The 22,527-nt window shown below is 42.5% G+C and overlaps 1 protein-coding gene, 1 long non-coding RNA gene and 1 other non-coding gene across 27 annotated transcripts in view; 1 reads left to right on the forward strand and 2 right to left on the reverse strand.

Moving 5' to 3' along the window:
- CLASP1 (cytoplasmic linker associated protein 1) overlaps positions 1–22,527 on the forward strand; it is a 267,443-nt gene that overhangs the window by 69,267 nt on the left and 175,649 nt on the right. For all 25 annotated transcript variants that reach the window (XM_072788828.1, XM_072788829.1, XM_072788832.1 and 22 more), the window contains exon 3: positions 21,166–21,244. In XM_072788828.1, coding sequence (XP_072644929.1) covers positions 21,166–21,244 — 79 coding nt within the window. The remainder of the gene's footprint in view (positions 1–21,165; positions 21,245–22,527) is intronic.
- On the reverse strand, positions 1,695–22,491 carry LOC140611842 (uncharacterized). Its single transcript, XR_012013094.1, has 3 exons — positions 22,336–22,491; positions 11,281–11,503; positions 1,695–2,164 (listed from the first exon to the last, which is right to left on the reverse strand). It is a non-coding gene; the product is annotated as an uncharacterized lncRNA (long non-coding RNA).
- Positions 20,451–20,575, reverse strand: LOC140612158 (U4atac minor spliceosomal RNA). Its single transcript, XR_012013474.1, has one exon. It is a non-coding gene; the product is annotated as a U4atac minor spliceosomal RNA (small nuclear RNA).

Genomic DNA, 22,527 nt, shown 5'->3' on the forward strand with positions numbered 1-22,527 from the left:
AATTTATTCCCGATTTGAGGGGCTTTTTTTGTTTTCCAAGGTGCTGGAAGTTAGAAGGGATTAGAACAACAAATTTATTTTGATTTCTCCATCCTGCCTTTAAGCTTTCTGGTCTGGAACAAGTTGGTTTATTTTTCATAAGTGAATTCATTAAGTGTGTAGGCATGTGTAATGTTTTTAATTTTTGGCAAGGCCACCGTGCATTGTGTGTTTGACAGCATGAATGAACTTCTGGATCAGAAGAGGAGGGGCTTAACCCACAAGAGAGGTTTCTGCAGACTTTTCCCGCCTCTTCTTCAAACTGTTATGTGCTCTCTTTGATAAAATCACATTGCTTTTACCTGCCTCCTTTTTTGTGCTGTGATGTAGGCATTTCCAGCAAACCATCACACAGTCATTGTATAGATGAAGCTATAGAGACCAGAAGGGGCTGGTGACTCCCTTTCCTGATGGAAGAGAACAGAGTCAGACAAAGGCAGGGAGGCTTTCCTGTATCCAGCTGCATCGCTGAAAGATAGAACTTAAAAAAATTGAGCAGTAACAAAAGCCCAGAGGACAAAAGCCCAGCTTAAACAGAACCTGCCTATTGGATTTCTGTGTTTGATCTCCTCATAAATAATTGAAGACTTTGGGATAGCTCCAAAGCTGAAGTTTCCAAATTGCATTTATTTGAAAGTGTTGGGTAGAGCTGTTCCATAATGTAACCAGTTGTGTTTTTTTGTGGAGAGAAAAAAAAGGACTCCCTTGGTGTTGGAGCATTGCAGTTGTCTTCTGGCTTTGGAGTTATTTATTCTTTGCTGGGTGACTAGAGAGCTCAATGAAAGGCAGAACACAGGGCAAGGGAGGGGAACCAGATATACTGAGTGCTTTCTCCAAAGCTGTGTGCTGCATGCTTGGCCCTGACTCATCTCCCCCTCCCTGGCCCTGGGAAGAACTCCCTGTCAGCAAATGTGTATTTAGAATATGCTCAGTCCTGCAGGTAGACTGTCTGCTGGGTTTCTGTGCTTTGTCCAGCACTGGGCTTTGCTCCAGGGAGACAAAAGGCGATTGGCTTGTCAGGCTCTTTTGCTAGGGTTCAGAGTAAAGAAACCATAGGAACACATTATTGCTGCAGTCAGAGGAAAAAGTTTTGTCCCTAGAGAAACCACAGAACACAAGAACACCTTGTCTGACACTAAGCCCTATCGTAAATGAAACCTTGAGCCTCTTCCTGTGAGTTGCTGATTCCTTTTACCTCTGATTTTAGCATCCTGGTGCCGGCAGACTTGTAATGACCCTTGTAGGTATGCTGGTCATGGGAAGAAGCTGATGGTTTGCCACAGGAGAGAATAGTCAACATACCAATTATAACTTGTTTTTAAAAACCCTTTAAATACCTGTAGCCTTATCCTTTATTTAGACAGCCCAGTATTTCAGAAGGCTGGACTTGCCTGCCCTCCTCTCAACTCCAAATACTTGTATTGTTGGGATCCCTGGGTGGCGTAGCGGTTTGGCGCCTGCCTTTGGCCCAGGGCGCGATCCTGGAGACCCGGGATCGAATCCCACATCCGGCTCCCGGTGCATGGAGCCTGCTTCTTCCTCTGCCTGTGTCTCTGCCTCTCTCTCTCTCTGTGACTATCATAAATAAATAAAAATTTAAAAAAAAAAAACAAAAAAAACCCCCAAATACTTGTATTGTTTTATTTTATCGGGGTTTTCCTTTGATAGTGGTTGTAGAAGATCACAGCACTTCAAGATACTGTCCTAACGCATTGTAGCATTTAGGGTAAGGGACAGGAGGGCCTTAGGATACAATACAGTGAGTGATTTTTTCTTCCCAGAACATTGGTCATGAGTCTTATTCCAGATCCCTAACTAGTTAAGGAGGGCCGGACCCTGAAGATCAAAGACTAGGTACCTGTATTTTTCTTTCACTTTGTATTTTGAAAAATTCAAAGCTGCATGAAAGTAGAATGTACAATGAATCCACACGCACCCCTCTTGTAGCTTCAGTGGTTGTCAGTCACTGGCTGCTCTTAGGATGCGTGTTCCTGAAAGTCATAGTCTCCTGCCAGACATGGAATAAACTTGGGGCAGAAGGGTGTTCGGGGATGTAGATTCCTTCTCAGCTGTGTAGACTAAACCTGGACCAAAGGCCATCTTCCATTCCTTTCTGGCAGGCAGCCTGTCAGAGAATTTAAATTGATTTGTTTAAAACTTAAAATATTAAAAAGCTTTTTTATCATGATTTTCTTAACACTATGAAATTATATGTGCTTGTTGTAAAAGTTTCATAATACAGACATGTGTGAGGTGCAGGGGTAAAAAAAAGTCTGTTCCCGATAATGCAAAGTTACTTGTACACAAACATTGCATGTAAGTTTTAAAAAAAAAACAAATAAGGGGGATCCCCGGGTGGCTCAGCGGTTTGGCGCCTGCCTTCAGCCCAGGGCGTGATCCTTGGAGTCCTGGGATCGAGTCCCACATGGGGCTCCCTGCATGGAGCCTGCTTCTCCCTCTGCCTGTGTCTCTGCCCCCCTCTCTCTGTCTCTCTCATGAATAAATACATAAAATCTTAAAAAAAAAAACAAAAAAACAAACAGGGTCACGTGATATACATACTGTGCCGCAGTTTGCTTTTCTTTTTTAAACTCCATACTGTGGCTTGTTAATTTTTGCAGAAAAAGGCAGCTGGAATGTTGATAGCAAATGCATTGACTTTGTAGATCAATTTAGGGAATATTGCCACCTTAGTGGTATTGTCTTCTCCACGAACAGAGGATATCTTTCCGTTTATTTAGGTCTTCTTGAATTCCTTTCAGAAGTATTTTGTAGTTTTCAGTGTGCAAGTCTTGCACTTTTTTCTTGCTAAACTTATTCCTAAGCATTTTCTTCTTTTTGGTGCTGTTGTAAATGGAGTGGTTTTCTAACTTCATTTATGGATTATTCATTGCTACTGTATTTGTTAATTTTTAAAATTTAAAAAAATTTTAAAAGATTTTATTTATTTGAGAGAGAGAGCACACAAGCAAGGAGAAGGGGGGGAGGGAGAAGGAGAAGCTGACGCTGACTCCCCACTGAGCCAGGGAGTCTGATCCCAGGACCCCAGGATTATGACTTGAGCAGAAGGTGAATGCTCAACTGACTGAGCTACCTAGGTGCCCCTATTTGTTACTGCTTTTAATTATTCAGATAGCACACATGTACATATAACTAATTCACCCAATCACCTGTTGATGGATATTATTATTGTTACTACTTTTAAGTAAGATCTATGCCCAACATGGGGCTCAAACTCATGACTGTGAGGTCAAGAGTCACATTCTCCATTGACTGAGCCAGGAGGGGGTCCCAGAATTATTTTTAATGTTTTTCTTCTACAAAATAATGCTGTAGAGATCAATGGTTGCATGCAACTGTATTGCTTAGCATACTTGTGTTAATGTTTCTGAAATAGATTACTAGATGAATTTGTTGGGTCAGACTTTATACATATTAAAAATTTGATAGCTATCAATTGTCCAGATCCTGTATCAGTTACACTTCCTAGGGTTGCAAGCTCCTTATGCTAGTGTCTGTTATTCTGAACCCTCCAAACACATAGGCCATTATTAATCTTTTAAAATGTCTCAGTCCGATAGGTTATAAATGGTGTACCATTATTGTGTTTTGCAGTTCTTTGAATATAAGTGAGATTGAGCAACTTTGTATGATTATTGATGTTATATAGAATGAATTGTCCATTTAAAAATAAAAATTTATTTTAAAAAATTATTGTAGGGTTTTTTTTTTAAAGTCATGAATGTGTTCCTTCCCTACATATTTTACAAATAGCTTTTGCCCAGTTTGTTGTTTCTCTTTTACTTGTGTTTATTCTTTTTTTTTTTTTTTAAAGATTTTATTTATTTATTCATGAGAGACACAAAGAGAGAGGCAGAGACATGGGCAGAGGGAAAAGCAGGCTCCCTGGGACTCGATCCCAGGATCCCATGATCACTACCTGAGCTGAAGGCAGATGCTCAACCACTGAGCCACCCAGGTGCCCCTACTTGTGTTTATTATTATTTTTTTTCCTTTAAGAATAAGACATTTCTCTTCCTTTATTTGTGCTTTCTTTATGCCCATTAGTAAAATTTTTATAGTTTCTTCACATAGGTCTTATGGCTCAATCCTAATTACTATATGTTTTTGTTGGAGTTGTAAATTTGATTTTCTTCCCCTTAGACTTTCTTCCTGGTTCTGATAGACATAATGAAAAAAAATATTTTTCTATATAAGTATGATATTTGGCCAACTTATTCTGTTGTCACTTCTAATTTTCAGTTGATAGTTTTGTATTTTCTTAGTAGACTATTATTTGCAAGTGTTGGTGATAATGTCTTTTATTTTTTAGTTCTTTTTATTCTTTTTTCTTACTGTATTGCTAAGGCTTGTCAGAATGCTAATCAGAATATTCCTATATTCCCATCCTATTTGACTGTGGGAATGTTCTGGTGCTTCCAGTTGGCTGTACTGCTATCGGTTTCTAATAGGATGTTTTTGGTCTGTTGTTGCATGTTCTCACCGGGGAATCTCATTCATACTTATGGTTCTTAGACCAATATTTGCACCTCAGACTTCCTTTTCTCCTGGGCTTCAGCTAGCAGACATCTGCCTACAGGATATTTTTATTTTCTTTATAAAAAAAGATTTTTGTCTGTCTGTCTCCCTCCCTCCCTCCCTCCCTCCCTCCCTCCCTCCCTCCCTCCCTCCCTCCCTCCCTCCCTCCCTATCTATCAGAGAGAGAGAGGGAGAGAGAACATGCACAAGCCCAGAGGGGAGGAGTAGTTGGAGAGGGACAAGCAGACTACATGCTGAGCACGGATCCTGATGTGGGGCTCAGTCTCACAACCCTGAGCCTAACCAAGAATTAGATGTTCAACTAACTGAGCCACCCAGTGCCCCAAGGATATTTCTATTTTGATACCTCATAAAGTCCCAAAGCTTAACATATTAGGGCCATGTTTACTGTGTGTGGCTCACTGTGCTTGATAATTTAAATAGATTGCTTTAGTAGTCCTCCCAGTCACCTGCAGAAGGGGATATTAGTATCCCATTTTGTAGATTCATATATGAACTTTGAGATGTTAACTTTATTAGAGTCCCCAAGCTAGTAAAAATAGTGGTGCCACAGTCTGAACCCCAGTTTTGTCTGACTCTAAAGACTATTCTCTGTTTTTTTTTTTTTTTGTTTTTTGTTTTTGTTTTTTTTTTTTGGATCTTCTCGCCCCTTGGGCCCCGAGTACTGGGTTTCTGAAGACTGCTCATTCTGGTTTGTGTGGTTTGCACATCTCACCAGCTGTGGTCCATACCTTGTTGCCTCCATCATGGTAACTTTAAGTAACGCTTTCTCCTTGAGTTCAGACAAAGAATGGCCATCTGTACTTTGCAGTAGTTTTGTTGATTATGCAGTCCAGTAGATTGATTTTTTCATAAAATGTTATTAAGGTACCCAAGCCATGTTGAAAGCTTTGGTTTGCAAGATCATTCTTATAAAATATCTGCGCAGTGTGTGCCAGAATTTGGCTAGCTCTGAAATTCATCATAGTTTGGAATCTGCGAGACTTGGGAATATGTTTTTTTTTTAAATCACTCTTCTCCTGATTGACAGTGAGGTGTTTCCTAGGAAGTGGAACCCTGGAGGATTTCTTTCTGTTGTGGTGTTCTCTCCTTTCCAGTCAAAGCAAGGTACAACTTCACAGTGGATACTGCTTTACTTTTAGATAAGTGGGCTTCTTGATGGGACCCAGGCAGGTCATTGGGCCACAGTAAGAACATGCTAGAGCCCCTGTTAAATTGATTTTCAATTCTGTTTTTCAAAAGTATTGAATTTTTCGTGTACTTTATAATTTTACTGTATATCTGCATAACAGCAGATTTATAGATTATAAAGAAATATGCATATGAAGTACTCTAATAAGGATGTGTAATCAAAGTAGAGGTCTCTGCTTTAAAGTATCAATTGAGATGGGCCCCAGCAGAATTTAGCACCTGCACTACTAACCAGGAAGGAATAAGTTCTACCACCTGCTCTCGTGGAACCTAGGGTAAGCCTCAGCATTCACAGAAGTTGCCGGCATTTTAAAAAAACAAACAAGGTTCTGGACACTAGTAATGAATAATTAGATGTTCTACTTGGAAGAAAGAATCCATAAGCAAGTTAACTGAGTGAATTTTATAGAGTACTAGAGAGTGATAAATGCTTTGGAGAAAAATAAAGCAAAGTGGAAGGACACACGTGGTACTCGCCCATAGTATTCAGTAGGCCGGTTGCAATGGACCTGACCAACAGATAGCTGTTCAGCAAATGTTGGAATGAAATGCTGGGCAGACAAAGTGGATATCTTGGGGGAAAGCATTCTAGGGAGAGAAACTTAGGTACAAAGAGGGGACATTTGACAAATAGCCAGGAGGCCCCTGAAGGGAGAGGGGCAGCCATAAGCTAGTGAGGGAATAGGAGGTCAGGCTGTGAGGGCTTGTAGGCCATTGTAAAGACCCTCTCTTACCCGACGTGGGAGCCATTGAAGGCTTTGGAGCATAGGAGTGGCATGATATGAGTACCCTTAAAAGGACCTTCTGGTTGGGGCATCTGGGTGGGTTAGTCATAACTGTCTGTCTGACTCTTGGTTTCAGCTCAGTCATAATCGTAGGATTATGAGATCGAGCCCCATGTCAGAGTTCATGCTCAGCATAGAGTCTGCTTGAGATTCTTTCTCTCTCCCTCCCCTCTGCCCTTCCCCTGCTCTCTCTCTCTCTTTCTCTAAAATAAACAAAGAAAAAAAATATTTAAAAGTACCTCTGGTTGTGTGGTGAGAATAGATGGAATGAGGACAGGATGGAAACAAGGATAAAAGTAGGAGGAAGTGAGAGGGTCTTAATGCCAGTTACTGTATTTTGGATTGTTAATGCAATGCTTAGTTCAAACATGAACTAAATAACAATTTGCACTATTATTACTGTCATATCCAACCACTTTCTATCCACCCTCACCTCCCCAGATTTGCTAGCATTATGGTTGACACTGATGATACAGAGATGGAGAAGATGCAGAGCCTGCCTTACAGAAACTTAAAGTCTAGACTCTAGGCACTAGGCAGATAAATGGTTTAAAAACCAGAGGTCCCTTGCGTCTGACAGCTAGAAGAACTGTGTATGGTGGGGATGCTGGAAACACAGCTTTCTGTTTTGGGCTAGTGGATATAAATGGGAGGGCATTGGAATTCATGGTGCTTGAAGAGAGCTCTGAAAGAAGAGAAGAGTGTACAGAGAGGGAAAGTAGAATGTTTCAGGCAGGGACACATGTAAGGAAAGAGCATAGCCCATTCAGGAAAACCATGGGTGGTTAGCGGGCCGCAAGCAGAACTGTTGAGCCTGGTGTGCACCATGACCTCTTCAGAGTTCTCAGGAGAATTGGGAAGGACTTTTGCTCTGCACAAGCTCTGACCTGACCTGTGGCCTTGCTTTTCCTTCTGCAACATCTATCCAGTGTTTCTGGATCGATGAATAACCAGTACTTGCCTTTGGCAGATGTCATCAGTTCTTCATGATCCAGTCACCAGAAGGATCAGTTCTTTTAAGCCCAGTAACTGATTTTTTAAAAAAGATTTATTTATTTATTTATTTATTTATTTATTTATTTATTTATTTATTTATTTATTTTAGAGAGTCTTTAGAGAGACTTAAGCCGACTTCCATGGCATATTGGTGTGGGTGGGAAGCTGGGGAGCGGTGGGTGGAAGGAGAGAGAAAACTTAGGGAGACTCAAGCCAACTCTATTCTGAGTGTGGAGCCTGACATGGGGCTTGATCCCATGACCCTAAGATCACGACCTGAGCCGAAACCAAGAGTAGGACACTTAACCAACTGTGCCACCAGGTGCCCCAAACTGATTTTTTTAAATAACAGGTTTATAGGGGATCCCTGGGTGGCTCAGTGGTTTGACGCCTGCCCTTTGGCCTGGGGCGTAATCCTGGGGTCCCGGGATCGAGTCCCGCATCGGGCTCCCTGCATGGAGCCTGCTTCTCTCTCTGCTTGTGTCTCTGCCTCTCTCTCTCTCTCTCTCTCTCTCTGTCTATCATGAATAAATAAAATCTTTAAAAAAAATAAAAAACAGAATTATAGAGGTATAATTTATGTATCATAAAATTCATCTGTTTCATGTATCAGTTATTTTTAGTAAATTTACAAAATTGTACATTTCCCCATTGCTCTCAAAAGACCCCCAATCCCCAGCTGCAGTCAGTCCCATTCCCACCCCTAGCTGTAGGCAATTATTTGTCTATTTTCTGTGCCTGTAGATTTGCCTTTTCTGGACATTTCGTATAAACAAAATCATACAATATGTCCTCTTTTGTGTCTGATTTCTTGTATGTAGCCTCTTTGTTCATCTGTATTGTAGCGTGTATCAGTCCTTTGTTCCTCTTTATTGTTGAATGGCATTTATATATTTATTTATTTTTTTAAAGGTTATTTATTTATTCATGAGAGACACAGAGAGAAAGAGGCAGAGACACAGGCAGAGGGAGAAGCAGGCTCCATGTAGGGAGCCTGACGTGGGACTCGATGCCGGGACTCCAGGATCACGCCCAGAGCCAAAGTCAGACGCTCAACCAGTGAGCCACCCAGGCGTCCCTGTTGAATGGTATTTAGTTGTATGGATGTACTGTGCTTTATCTGTTCACCAGTTGATGGATATTTGGTTTGCCACCACTTTTTGGCTGCTGGGAACAATGCCCACTTTTTGCCAGTACCAGTAGGCAGTGGGCAGATGGTTCTCTGGGGTAGGCATGCACATACGAGTCGCAGACTTTGTCATTACAATCTTAGCATTCTTGGTTTGCCCTTTTGTAAGACTGATTGATTAATGGATATTACTTGAGCCACTTAATAGCTGAATGACTTTGCCCAGTTGCCTGTTTCCTCATCTGTAAAGTAGGGATATTTATAGGTGTGGTATTTGGCTCAAGATATTGTTGTGAGGATTAAATAATATAATAAAAAGACTGTATGCAAGGTAGCAGTTGATTCTCCCTGTGCCTCCTGGCCCACTTGCCCCCCATGCCTTTGCTATCTCTTGGGAAGTGGGTGGGAATGAGAAAGCCTCATGTATGAGGAACCATCCTGCTTTGAGTAGTTAGTAGTCGTTTTGGAGAGATGCATGTAAAGGAACTGGAGAGAGATGCAGGTCTTGGCCTGCGTGGACTCAGGAGACTGGAAGATCTCCTAGACTGGGCTAGCTAAAAAATTCTACTGGAAGGATCAGGACTGGGGCCTTGGAGGAGTAGCATAGGGAGACTCTTGGGAGAGTGTGGGGCAGGGGCCAGAGCTGTGAGCCTTGCTGGCTGATTGGCGTTGCTCAGCTCAGGGGCAGCTGGAATCTTTGCTTCATCCCTTAGACAACTGAATGTTTTGGTGCCTGATCTTACATTTATGAGATGTATCTGGAAGAGAGAAGTTGCAGATTTAGGGGTCTTTGGCTGGATTTGACCCCCAGCATGTTTTCTTTGTTTGTTACCGGTCCCTTAGAATTCATTTAGGAAGTTGCCAGTGTTGAAAATCTGGAGATCTGCCTGTAATACCAGATAACCAGAAAATCTGGCCTACCTTATCTCTAACATGGTGTCACGTGAGCAGAGCTTTGGGAGGTGTTCCCCTGCCCCCTCACACACTGACCTGGGATTGATTGATTGATTGATTGATTTATGATAGAGAGAGAGAGAAAGAGGCAGAGACACAGGAGGAGGGAGAAGCAGGCTCCATGCCGGGAGCCTGACGTGGGACTCAATCCCGGGACTCCAGGATCGCGCCCTGGGCCAAAGGCAGGCGCTAAACCGCTGAGCCACCCAGGGATCCCCTGACCTGGGTTTTTACCAGCTCAGGCTCGCAACCATTGGTGTGGAGCTGTGCTGTCCAGCATGGTAGCTGTGGGCCTCCTGTGGCTATGTAAAGTTAGGTAACTTCATGTTTTAAGTAAAATTTAGAGCTCTGTTTCTCATTCACACTCATGTTTCGATTGCTCAGTAGCCACATGTGGCTAGTGGCTGCTGCATCGGATGGCGCAGACAGAATGTTTCTGTCACTGCTCAAAGTTATATGAGACTAGATCTGTTTTTACTAACTGCCTCTCTCTCTATTCAGACTGTGCCTTCTAGCCTCACCTGGCCTATTGATGCTTATACATAAAAATAAAGTGATGGAAGTTCCTTTACCATTGGTAAAATCCTTATATGTGGGCAATGACAGGTAACAAGCTGATAACTTGATTAGTCCCATTAGTCTACTATTAATGACTGATATTTTAACAGACTTACAGCTCTGGAGCCCATTCTAGAGGAATCTGGTAGCATTATCACTGGGATGAGGGTCACAGGGACTCCCTCACATGACTACTTTGAAGGACAATCAGTTTGGATGAATAATTCTCCCCATCCTACATGTGAATATGCAAAGTCACTGACTTTCTCATACCCTTTTTTTTTTTGTATTGTGCTCTTATTCTTGGAATTAAAAGTGAATGCAGCATAGAGTGCTAATTAATTTCCTCCTTATTTAATAAGGTTGCGATATAGAGTCTTTTAAAATAACCAGCAGATTTGTAGAAGTCAGCAGCCTGTAGCCCCACAGGGCATCTAGTGCATTATGTTAAAAATAGACCTCATCAAGTGTACAGTGTGTGTTCCCTTTGACCGAGCAGTTGTCCTTTTCAGAATTTGTCCTCAGGAGATAACCATGTACACGTGTGGAAGGGAGTACCCATCAAGGAATTGTCTGAGATAGTAAAAAATTCTAAACAGACCTGAATGCCAGCATTACTTTGGGAAAGTGGATCAGTATTTATGATACAACAGGGTATCAGACAGCTACTGCAGATGGAGGTATAGGTCCTTTACTGTTAGTTTGGGAAGACTTCCATGGCATATTAAGCAACAAAATCTCTACATCTATCTGCCTCTATCTCTCTCTCACTTGTTTATGTGAAATTACATGGAAATGTGCGTATGCAGAGATGTCTTTTGGGACAATCATCAAAATGTTAATAGAGTTCTTGTAGAGTGACAGATTTGGGGTATCCTTACTTTCTTCTTTGTTCTATGGTCCTCCTCTGTGAGGCCAGGCTTTCTTTTTTTTCTTAAGTTCTTTTCTTCTTAAGTGCCTCATAAAGAAGGGAAGAGGCACTTACTGAATGCCTACTGCATTACAGGTGTGTGTTAAAACTCTTAACCCTCATGTATATTCTGTAAGGTACAATTGTTCTGATCTTACCGATGAAGCTTGTGGAGCCTGGAGATGGAGTAGCCCAGCTGGCCAGTAGGGGTGGTAGAGTGGTATTCGATCCCAGATCTATGTGACAAAGCCCTGCAACTTTCTCCTGTTCTGGGCACTATCAGGACATCAGAGAAGTGTACAGCTGAGGCCGACCTGGGAGGTTATCTGGTATTACAGGCTGAGAAGTGCTGTGTCTTGCTCAAGGTCATATGTAAGCCAGCTAGAGAGAGATAAGAAAGATGATAAGCATGGGGTTTTGGATATTGTGATTTTGCTCTACTCAGATGGTCTTGATAAGATCAGGGGGCTTGGGTTTATTTTCAGTTCCGTCACTATCCCAACTTCATGACTTCTGGTTAAGTCTTTTTACCTCTTTGGGCTTTATTTTCCTCATTTGCAAATTCAGGATAGTACAGTCCATATTTCAGGTTGTTGTGAGATTATTCAGATTCACCCCAGAGTGCCTTAAAAACAGCAAAGTAAGGCAGCCCCAGTTGCCCAGTGGTTTAGCGCCGCCTTCAGCACGGGGTGTGATCCTGGAGACCTGGGATCGAGTCCCACATCAGGCTCCCTGCATGGAGCCTGCTTCTCCCTCGGCCTGTGTCTCTGCCTCTCTCTCTCTCTGCGTCTCTCATGAATAAATAAATAAAATCTTAAAAAAAAAACAGCAAAGTACAATATGAGTGCAAAATATTATATTTACTCAAGTCAGTCCAATCTTCTGAAGCTTAAGAAATGCAGTGGTCTTCCTTTTTTTTTTTTTTTAAGATTTATTTATTCATTCATGAGAAACAGAGAAAGAGGGAGGCAGAGACAGAGGGAGAAGCAAGCTCCCTGAGGAGCAGGGAGCCTGATGTGAGACTCGATCCTGGGTCCCTGCTGTTATGACCTGAGCCAAAGGCAGACACTTAACCAACTGAGTCATCCAGGAGCCTTTTCTTTTTTCTTTTTTTTTTTTTTTTTGGTAAGATTTTATTTATTTGCTTGAGAGAGAGAGAAAGCATACAGGAGGGGGGGGGGTGGGAAGCAGAGGGAGAAGGAGAAGCAGACTCCCCACTGAGCAGGGAGTCTGATGCGGGGCTCAGTTCCAGGACCGGAGATCATTACCTGAGCTGAAGGCTCATGCTTAACTGACTGAGCCACCCAGGTATCCCTGCAGTGGTCTTCCTACCTAACTTGTCTCCTATGTTTTTTTGGGGGAAGGAATGAGCAGATGTTACACTGTCCAGAAGGAGAATTGTAGTGGCTTCTATTTTGGTGTTTTCACTGGTGGTTTGGAAAGAGGCAGAGACAAAGCCTAGCCACTTGCCACAGACTTATAGGTCAAGGGGTCCAGAAACACTACAGCTTTTTTAGTTTTTAAACTTCAAAAAAATGTGAACTATATGTAGAAAGAAAGTGCATGAAACACAAAGACACAGTTTCTGAGTTGTGAGAAAGCTAACGCAGTTTAATTGGTACTCTGGAAAAGAAGGAGAACATATCCCAAAGCAGACACTCTTCCTGACTTTTATATAATCACTTTCTTGCTTCCCTTTTTAGTTTTATTACACAAAAATGCGCTTTAAAATCATAGTTCATGTTTGCTTGTTTTTGAATTTCATAAAAATATATAGATACTTTGTGTCTGGCCTTTTCACTTGTTATGAGATTTATCTGTGTAATTGAGTATGCTTATGATTCATTTGTTTTTATTTATTGTATTCTTTAGTATGAAAACTACAAGTCCTACATTCTGCAGTAGGGGCCTCATGGATTTCTAGTTTTAGACTATTATAAATAGTGCTGCCCTGAGAAATTTTGTATACTTCACCTGTAATACATGTACATGTATATCTATTTCGGCGTATTTCTAGTGGTGGAATTGCTACAAATTTGGTGGATAATACCAAGGTGTTTTCTTCCTTCCTTCCTTCCTTCCTTCCTTCCTTCCTTCCTTCCTTCCTTCCTTCCTTTCCTTTCTTCTTTCTTTCTTTCTTTCTTTCTTTCTTTCTTTCTTTCTTTCTTTCCTTCCTTCCTTCCTTCCTTCCTTCCTTCCTTCCTTCCTTCCTTCCTTCCTTCCTTCCTTCCTTCCTTCCTTCCTTCCTTCCTTCCTTCCTTCCTTCCTTTCTCTTTCCTTTCTAGTGGAAACAACCCTGAACGCTTCACTTTAGGGCGTTTAGGTTTTTTTTTTCTTTTTTAAAGATTTTATTTATTTATTCATGAGAGACACACAGAGAGAGGGGCAGAGACACAGGCAGAGGGAGAAGCAGGCTCCATGCAGGGAGCCTGATGTGGGACTCGATCCCAGGTCTCCAGGATCATGCCCTGGGCCAAAGGCAGGCGCTAAACCATTGAGCCACCCAGGGATCCTCCCAAGGTGTTTTCTTAAGTGTTGGTTGTACCAGTTCACATTCCTACCAGAATGTATGAGAGTTTCCATGTTCTTGTTGATACTTGGTCTTGTCAGTCTTTAACTTAGCCATTCTGGGAAGTAAGTAGTAACGTCTCCTTATACTTTCAATTTGCATTTCTCTGCTGACTAATGGAAACTGGGCAACTTTTTGTGTACTTCTGACCATTGCTGTCTTTTATGAAGTGTCTTTTCAGATATTTTGCCCATTTTTGTTCTGGATTGCCTATTGGTTAGTTTGTACAAGATTGATATATGTATATATTCTAGAATCAGGCCTTTTGTTGCTTATTTGTTTCATAAATAACTTTTTCCTGTGTGACTTGTTTTCACTTTCCTACAGTGTTTGGTATGCCAAAGTTCTTAATTTCAGTTTGATAGACTTCAATCAGTCTTTCCCTCTAGGGTTTGTGTTTGTTGTGCCCTACTATTTTCTTAGGTCATTTTCTAAAAGCTTTATTATTTTATGTTTCCACACTTATATTGTTACCAGGAATTCATTTTTGTGTATGGTATGAGATAGCAGTTAGTTTCTTTTTTTATTCCATATATTCAGTGGCCCTGTTCTCACTATGCCCCATTGTCATAAGTTAAGTGCCCATATATATGTGAGTCTGTTTATTCTGTTCTGTTGATATATTTTTTTCTTGACCTGATAGCATATTACCTTAAGTATTGCCATTTTATAATAAATGTTGATATACAGTGGGAGCAAGTTTTTGTCACTCTTGCCATTGACATTTCCACACAGATTTTGTAATCAACTTGAGAAGTTTTTAAAAATATATTTTAGTTGAGATTTTGATTGAAATCTTACTGAATGTAGATCAATTTGAGAAAAATGAAAATTTCATAGTAGTGAGTATATCAACCTGTAGTTTACCTTTTCATTTATTTTAGTTCTCTTTAATTTTTTTTAATTGTTCCATAACTTTTTGGGTATATATTTATTTTGGCTAGATTTATTCCTAGGCATTTATTTTTGTGCAGTCGAATATGAAAACTTAAACATTTTCCTTTTTGGCTTCTTGTACGGAAATGTAATTGATTTCTCTTGTATATTGACTTAGCTCGTTTTTTAAAAAATATTTTATTTATTTGAGAGAGAGAACATGGGCACAGAGGGAGAAGCAGACTCCCTGCTGAGTGGGGATCCTGATGTGAGTCTCTATCCCAGGACCCCGAGATCATGACCTGAACTGAAGGCAGATGCTTAACTGAGCCACCCAGGTGCCCCTCAGTTTTAAATTTTGTATTTGTAGATCTTCCAGATTTTTCTACTTGTAGTTACATTTTCCATTTATTTTTATTTATTTATTTTTTTTAATTTTATTTATTTATGATAGGCACACAGTGAGAGAGAGAGAGAGAGAGAGAGGCAGAGACATAGGCAGAGGGAGAAGCAGGCTCCATGCACCGGAAGCCCGATGTGGGATTCGATCCCGGGTCTCCAGGATCGCGCCCTGGGCCAAAGGCAGGCGCTAAACCGCTGCGCCACCCAGGGATCCCCCACATTTTCCATTTATAATGACAGTTTTGCTTCTTTGTAAGTTTTATACATTTAATTTTTGTTTCCAGTAGCTCATTAAGTATGATGCTTGATTTCACACTTGTGTCAAAATTTGGCTCTTTCCGCTTTTAATATTGCTGCTAGGAACATAAGAGTACAAGTTATCTGTTGGAACCCTGCTTTCACTCCTTTTGGGTATATACCCAGAAGTGGAATTGCTGGATCATATGTTAATTTTGTGTTTTGTTCTTTGAGTAGCCATCATATCATTTTTCACAGTGACTGCACTGCTTTATATTTCTACCAGTGGTGTACCAGATATTCTAATTTCTCCATGTCCTCCCCACCACTTGTTATTTCCTCCCTCCCTTCCATTTTTGTTATTATAGTAATCCAAATGGGTATCAACTATTGCTTTTTACCTGCTGTTGCTGACTTCCCTTTTTGAAATCCTTTCTTTTTTTTTGTCTGCAGACTTAGCATCCAGTGTGCTTTTTTTTTTTTTTTAAATTTTTATTTATTTATGATAGTCACACACAGAGAGAGAGAGAGAGAGGCAGAGACATAGGCAGAGGGAGAAGCAGGCTCCATGCACCGGGAGCCCGATGTGGGATTCGATCCCAGGTCTCCAGGATCGCGCCCTGGGCCAAAGGCAGGCGCTAAACTGCTGCGCCACCCAGGGATCCCCAGTGTGCTTTTAAGCCTATCCATTGAGGACTGAATTTTGGATATTGTAGTATTTGGTGCTTTTAAAAATTGATGTCACTTTTTTAGAAGTACTTTCTGTCCCCCAAATTTTAATCATGTGTTTTATCTTCTTACACATAGTAAGAATTATTATATATTTTTAGAGTAACTCTTGTATCCATAGGACTTGAACTCATGACCCTGAGATCAAGAGTCACATACACTACTGACTAAGCCAGCCAGGCAACCCAGAATTATTATTTTAAATTCTCTTTCTTATTATTTTCATGTGCGTAGTTCATGTGTTTCTGCTAGTTTTCATTTATAGTTGTTGAGTGTGTCTGGTTATCGGTTATCTTTGGTTATGTTTTGGACATTACATCTGAAAGTTGTTTATAGAAGTAAATTGAGGGCTGGATTAGGATGATCTCTCCATCTGGAAGTGATTGGGATTTTCATCTGCCAGGGGCTTTAGGGCCCCACTAATCTAAGATCGTGTAATGTCCGGGATTAATATATATATATATATATTTTGACCAATCAGATTCCTGGAAGCTGGTCTGTGGTCCATCGGAAGGCTGTTTTACTTTCAATTCACTCTCCTAAGGTATAGCCATTTGGATTTCAAGTGGTAGGGTGCTATCCAGGCTACCAACCTTTGAGGGCTCTGGAATCCAACCTTTGTTTTCCTAGATCCACATGATCACTGAAAACAATTCTCAGTGTCTCAGTTGTCCTTTCCCAGTGTTTAAATGGCATGAGGGCAAAAGTCAACCATTTGCTGCGTGCTTATCCCTCTGGATTTTAGTTTACTTATGTTTCATGACCTGGTATCTTTTCTTTGCCTTCCTTGTCCTCTGATGTTTCCAAGCAGATATTCTTTTATAATTTAGGAGTTTTCAGCATAAGAGTTAGTCTGAGTTACTTAGCAATTACAAACTCCTTTTCAAAGCATTTTTTTTTTTTAAGTTATAGGATAAAGGAATTGTGTCAGACCTTGAGAACTCCTCCATCAAATGAATTCATTACTAATTAAAGTAGCTTGTTTTTGTTTAGTATAGTAGGGGTTTACTGACCATTTACCATGAATTCACTGTTATGCTATATATATTATGGAAATTTTGAAGAAATACAAGGCACAGCATTTCTTTCATTTGAGGGGTTCTGCTGTGGAAACCAGTATAAACTCAGAAAACGAAAAAGAATATTGAAGGAGGCACTTAAAGGTAATGCAGACTTAATGGCTTAGTGAAAACTAAAGGCCTTAAGTGCTGGGTGTGAGCCCGGTCCCCTCCCCGCCCCTGCCCTGTCTCTCCCAGACCACCTTCCTCATGCTGCTCACCCTGTCCTGTCTATAAAACTGCAGCTCCCTGGCACTCCCTCTTTACTGGTATAGCCCTTCAGAGGCTGCTCACTGTCTTCCAGACATGTCTGAGGCCCTTCGGGAGCTTCCTCCCCTGCAACTTCCCCACCCTGCCTGCCCTCCCCTCCAGCTTTCCCCTTCGTGGCAGCTGCCTCACATCTTTGCATGCACACTGCCCTCTGCTTAGAGGTTGTCCTTCCCTTTGGTGCGAGGCTAGTTTTTTCAAATTTAGCCTCACGTAGTGTGACTCTTTCTTGGAAGTCTTCTGTGCCAGCTGAGTCTCTTGTCATCAGGAATCCCAGGCCTCTGCTGGACCACCGATCGGTAACTATTGCCCATGCTTATGGCAGTGACTGTGAGCTGGTGATAACTGCCACCAGGTGTGTAGTCTAGCCCTCACCATGCACCGAGCACCATGTCAAGCACTTCACATACAGATAGTGATGCCTGAGGTAGCTGTTACTGTTGTCTCCATTTTATAGGTAGGAAATTGAGGCACACAGAGGCTTCATAGCCACAAATTATGGTCTTCTGGGCAATGACTTTATCCATGTATCTCTTTCTTCAGTAAGGAAATGGAAACAGGAGCAGGGCCTGAGCTGTGAAGATAAACGTTTGTGGGTGATGATGCCCTTCCTTGCCCACTGGGGCTGTGACTCAGGGTGAACTGGACAACTATAAATGAACCCTTTTGCTTCCTTCCAAAGTAGTAGTTGATTCTGCTGTGACGGTGCCTGGGACTCTCTTCTCTTCTCTCCTGTCCTATTTCACTGGGCCTTAGCTGCATCTGCCAACCTAGGCTTCTTGGGGAGTCTCTGGACTCCCCAGTCTGTCTGGGCAAGGCTTTTTAAATTTAGTTTTGTTGTTTTGAAAGATTTTATTTATTTATTCACGAAAGACAGAGAGAGAGGCAGAGACACAGTCAGAGGGAGAAGCAGGCTCCATGCAGGGAGCCTGACGTGGGACTTGATCCCGGGATCCCAGGATCATGCCCTGAGCTGAGGGTGGCGCTAAACCGCTGAGCCACCCAGGTGTCCCTTGGCAAACCTTTTTGAAATTTACTCTCTAGGATTTAGCTATGCCAGATCTGGTCAAACCTACCAAGTAAACTTCCATCCTGGAAAAGATGAAAGTCTGTATGTTCCCTCAAATTTCACAGGTGGTTTAACCAAAAAGGGCTCTGATATCTGATAGAATTTTGAATTCATTCAAAATGAAGGTGTAATAACAGCCCTCTTCTACTTTAGGGGGAATGAGTTAGGAAGGGATGTGGTGAGAACCTGAAGACAGCATTTTTAGTATTTTGTAATAAGTAACTGTAATAAGTAACACTTCCACCTCCAACCAGTGACACAGCCATACTCATGTTTAGCGTTTCATCAGGGAAAAGCCAATTCCAATTAAATGGATGGCCTCTGTTTTTAAAATACAAGGTTTAATGTTTAGGATGGTTTTGGATTCACAGAAAAACTATGAGGGTAGTATAGAGAGCCCCATGTAGCACCCCACACCCCGTCTCCCTATTAATATCTGACATTAGTATGGTGTAGTTGTTATAATTAATAAATATTGATGCATCACTATTCACTCAAGTCCATAGTTTATTCAGAATTCCTCACATTTTTCCTGCTTTTATCTCTTCCAGGATCCCACTCAGGCTGCCACATTACATTTAGTCATCATGTGTCCCTAGGCACCTCTAGGTTATGACAGTATCTTGGACTTCCATGTTTTAGGTGACCTTGACAGTACTGGTCAGTATTTTGTAGGATGTCCCTCTATGGGAATTTGATGTTTTTCTCGTGATTAGATTTGGCTTACGGGTTTTGAGAAGGACATCACAGATGTAAAGTGTCATTTTTTAAAAAAAGATTTTATTCATTAGAGACACACACACACACACACACAGAGGCAGAGAGAGAGAGAGGCAGAGACACAGGCAGAGGGAGAAGCAGGCTCCATGCAGGGAGCCCAACTTGGGACTAGATCCCGGGACTCCAGGATCACACCCTGAGCATGAAGGCAGATACACTTAACTGCTGAGCCACCCAGGTGTCCCGTAAAGTATCATTTTAATCACACCACAGCAAGCATATATGCTGTCAGCATGATTTGTGACTGTTGATATTGACCCTTGTTAAGGTTGAGGTGATGTTAGGTTTCTCCACCATAAAATTATTCTTTACTTCCATACTGTACTCTTTGGAAGGAAGTCAGTGTGATGCCTAAATCCTCTTCAGCTGATAAGTAAAGCTACTATTTTAAATGTTTTGTACCATTACATATCTTTAAAAACTTTACAAACCAATGTTCTCTTTATAAAAACTTTTTAGAATTATTTCCTGGTATCTTCTAGGTGCCAGTGCCTTGCAAGGACAGCTCATGCCCTGATTATTGGGCGTTTTTTTTTTTTTTTTTTTTAAGATTTTATTTATTTATTCATGGGAAACACAGAGAAAGAGGCAGAGATACAGGCAGAGGGAGAAGCAGGCTCCTCACAGGGAACTCCATCCCAGGACCCCGGGATCATGACCTGAGCCAAAGGCAGATGCTCAACCACTGAGCCCCCCAGGTGCCCCTTATTTATTTACTTATTAATTATTTTATCGGGTAATTTTGAAGAAGTGGATTCCGAGCTGAATAGGAACGCCTGCAGTCTTTGTATTTCCAAGATGCAAAACGCAGGGGCAGACATTTGAAAGGACTCATGACGACATCCCTTGCATTATCATCATTGCCTCAGTCTTGTTCATTTATTTGTTCTGGAGGATACGGGACTACTCCACGTGCAGTTTTGCACCATGTTTCAGTAAAGTTGCGTAAGTTTCTACTGAGAACGGGTTTGTAGGGACGAGTATCTTTTTTAAGGTAGCTCAGCGCTTCTACTAACCACATACTGAAGCACAGAAGTGGATTTTACGAGTCAAGCTCTCTTGCTTCTGTCCACGTATACCCGAGAGTATTTACGGCCTTTCAAAAGCGGGTAGATCAGAGTAATCAGAGTAATCGGAGGAAACCAACGGGATTCACTACGGCCGCTGATTTTTTCTTAAGTTACAAGTTCAAGGTTTAGAAGAAGTAACTGACTATCCTGTTTGGGAGGGAACGTTGAGCCTGCAGCGCCCCCTGGCGACGAGCCGTAGCGACACGAGCAGCCTCTCCCGAGTACTTAAACTATCGTTACACTTCAAAGTCGTGGAAAAGAGGTTTTTCTTTTTTCCAAAAATTGCACCGAGGTAAAGCAGAGCTTTAGCCGATGCGGGCGTGTTGTCAGGCGTCAGCAGTACTGCCCTCACTAAGCGTTCATTGGACAGTAGCGCAACCCCAAGAAAAGGATGGTTGGCGGCAGGCGTGCGTGCGCTGCTAGCAGGAAGCGCCAACACCGGGTAGGGTTGGGGTGACTGATTCGCGACTCCCGGCCTAGCCGCGGCAGCGGGTATACCTACAACGAAGGCGGCTTCCGAAGCAAACCAGCAACTTCTTGTTTCCTGGGGCTTTCGAAGGTGGCGAATAGGCTGCTTGGTTTTACCCAGAAGGCCACGCGCCAGCCGCGGGTAATTTGCATACGCCGTACTCGCCGGGGCGGGGCCGCCGGGGGGCGAGGCCGCTGGGGGCGGGGCCGCGGCTCGGCTGTCCCCGCCGTCCGCTGGCGCCTCGGACGGGTCCCTTCGTGGCGGGGTTTTTTGTTCTTTTTTGTTTTTTTTCCTTCCCGTTTCCTGTCACCGACCGTTTTCTCTTGAAGCTGGGCACAGCCCCTTGCGTACCGGAGCAGCCGCCTTCACGGCCAGTCTACTCTGCAGTGGGCTTGGCTCCCGAGTGACCCGTCCGATCGCGTCCGACCCGGAATGGGGGGGCGTCCTGGGAGCTGCTGGGCCGGGGCGGGGGCCCCCAGGCCGGCGGCTCATGGCTTCCCGGTGTCTCCCCTTGCAGGTGGTTCTGCTCGGCATGGACATCCTGTCCGCGCTGGTCACCCGGCTGCAGGATCGGTTCAAGGCGCAGATCGGCACAGGTGAGCTGCGGGCAGGTGGGGGGGCCCCGCCGCGCTCCACCGTCCAGCCCCGCCTTCACTCAGCCTCCCGATACCCCACGGCTGTGTCCCAGGCAGCCCGCACGGCCTCCGCCATCCTGCCGCTGCTGGGGCTGCAGCACCGCCCCTCCTCCCGCCCTGGGGTCACCGCAGAGCCCCTCCCCTGGCTCCAGGGCACCTGCCGCTAGGTTCACAGCGTTGGTTTTTCCCATGCCTTCCTGCTGGCTTCTTCCAGCGCTGCTCTTCTCCCCGCAGTACTACTGCTGACTCTTTTTTCTTACCTGGATAGGTGCTACATTTTAGTGCCCACAAAATCATGTGTGCCCGTTCTGAGAGGCTTTGCTTTCCCACTCGAGAAGGCCTGCATATCTGATGCAGCTGAGTTTTTTCCAGTTCATTATCTGAGGCATTATCTTTTTCACTTTGAACATAAATGTTAAGTATGCATGTTAAATGACCGCTCTCTATTTTGGAGGGAAAACGATATGTTAGCAAAATGAAATAAATAAGCAGGTTTCGTTTTATCTATGATTTAGTCCCTTCTAAATTCCTGACCTCTGGGATTTCATAATGATAATACAAGCACCAATCAGCTCTGTTTGGCCTTCCTTAACAGAACTCAGTTTTGGTTGTTTGTACTTGTTATTTTCTGTTACCTTCCTAATCAGCGTGCTCTTGTGGATAAGGTCAAGAACTCTTTTCCCATTCTGGCACTAACTGTCCATCTGTAAATAAAAACCTCCCTTACTTTTAGAAATTTGGTATTTTAATAGCATTCCATTTTCCTCATAAGTTAGCTGAATTGTTCATGATATCTCTTGGAAAGGAAAGGTATGTATACACTTAGAAGAAGCAGAAAAATAAGCTAATTTCCGGTACATCAATGATCTTGGAGCCTCAGCCGATGGTCCACACTAGGTGGGGGGCTAGACTCCATTTAATACACATGCATGTATACTCTAAAATTACAGACAGCATAGATGAAAAAGAGATGGAGTCATAAGTGCCTGTTCTATTGGCAAATATGCAGTATCCCTCTCTTAACTAAATTTCCTTTTGCATTGACTCCTTACCAATGTCTTCCACTGACATCCATTTTAATATTTCACCAGCTTAAAAATGTCCTGCGAGCTGGCTGGATCTCTAGTCGGTTAAGGAAGAAGACAAGTAGTATATCCCCACAAAGGATTTTGCAGATTCTTATAGCAGCTCCCATAGATTTTAGTGAGGAGAATAGAACTGTGAGGAATGGTGGTTCTAGAATG

This window comes from Canis lupus, chromosome 20, assembly GCF_048164855.1.
Source record: "Canis lupus baileyi chromosome 20, mCanLup2.hap1, whole genome shotgun sequence".
Classification (NCBI taxonomy): domain Eukaryota; kingdom Metazoa; phylum Chordata; class Mammalia; order Carnivora; family Canidae; genus Canis; species Canis lupus.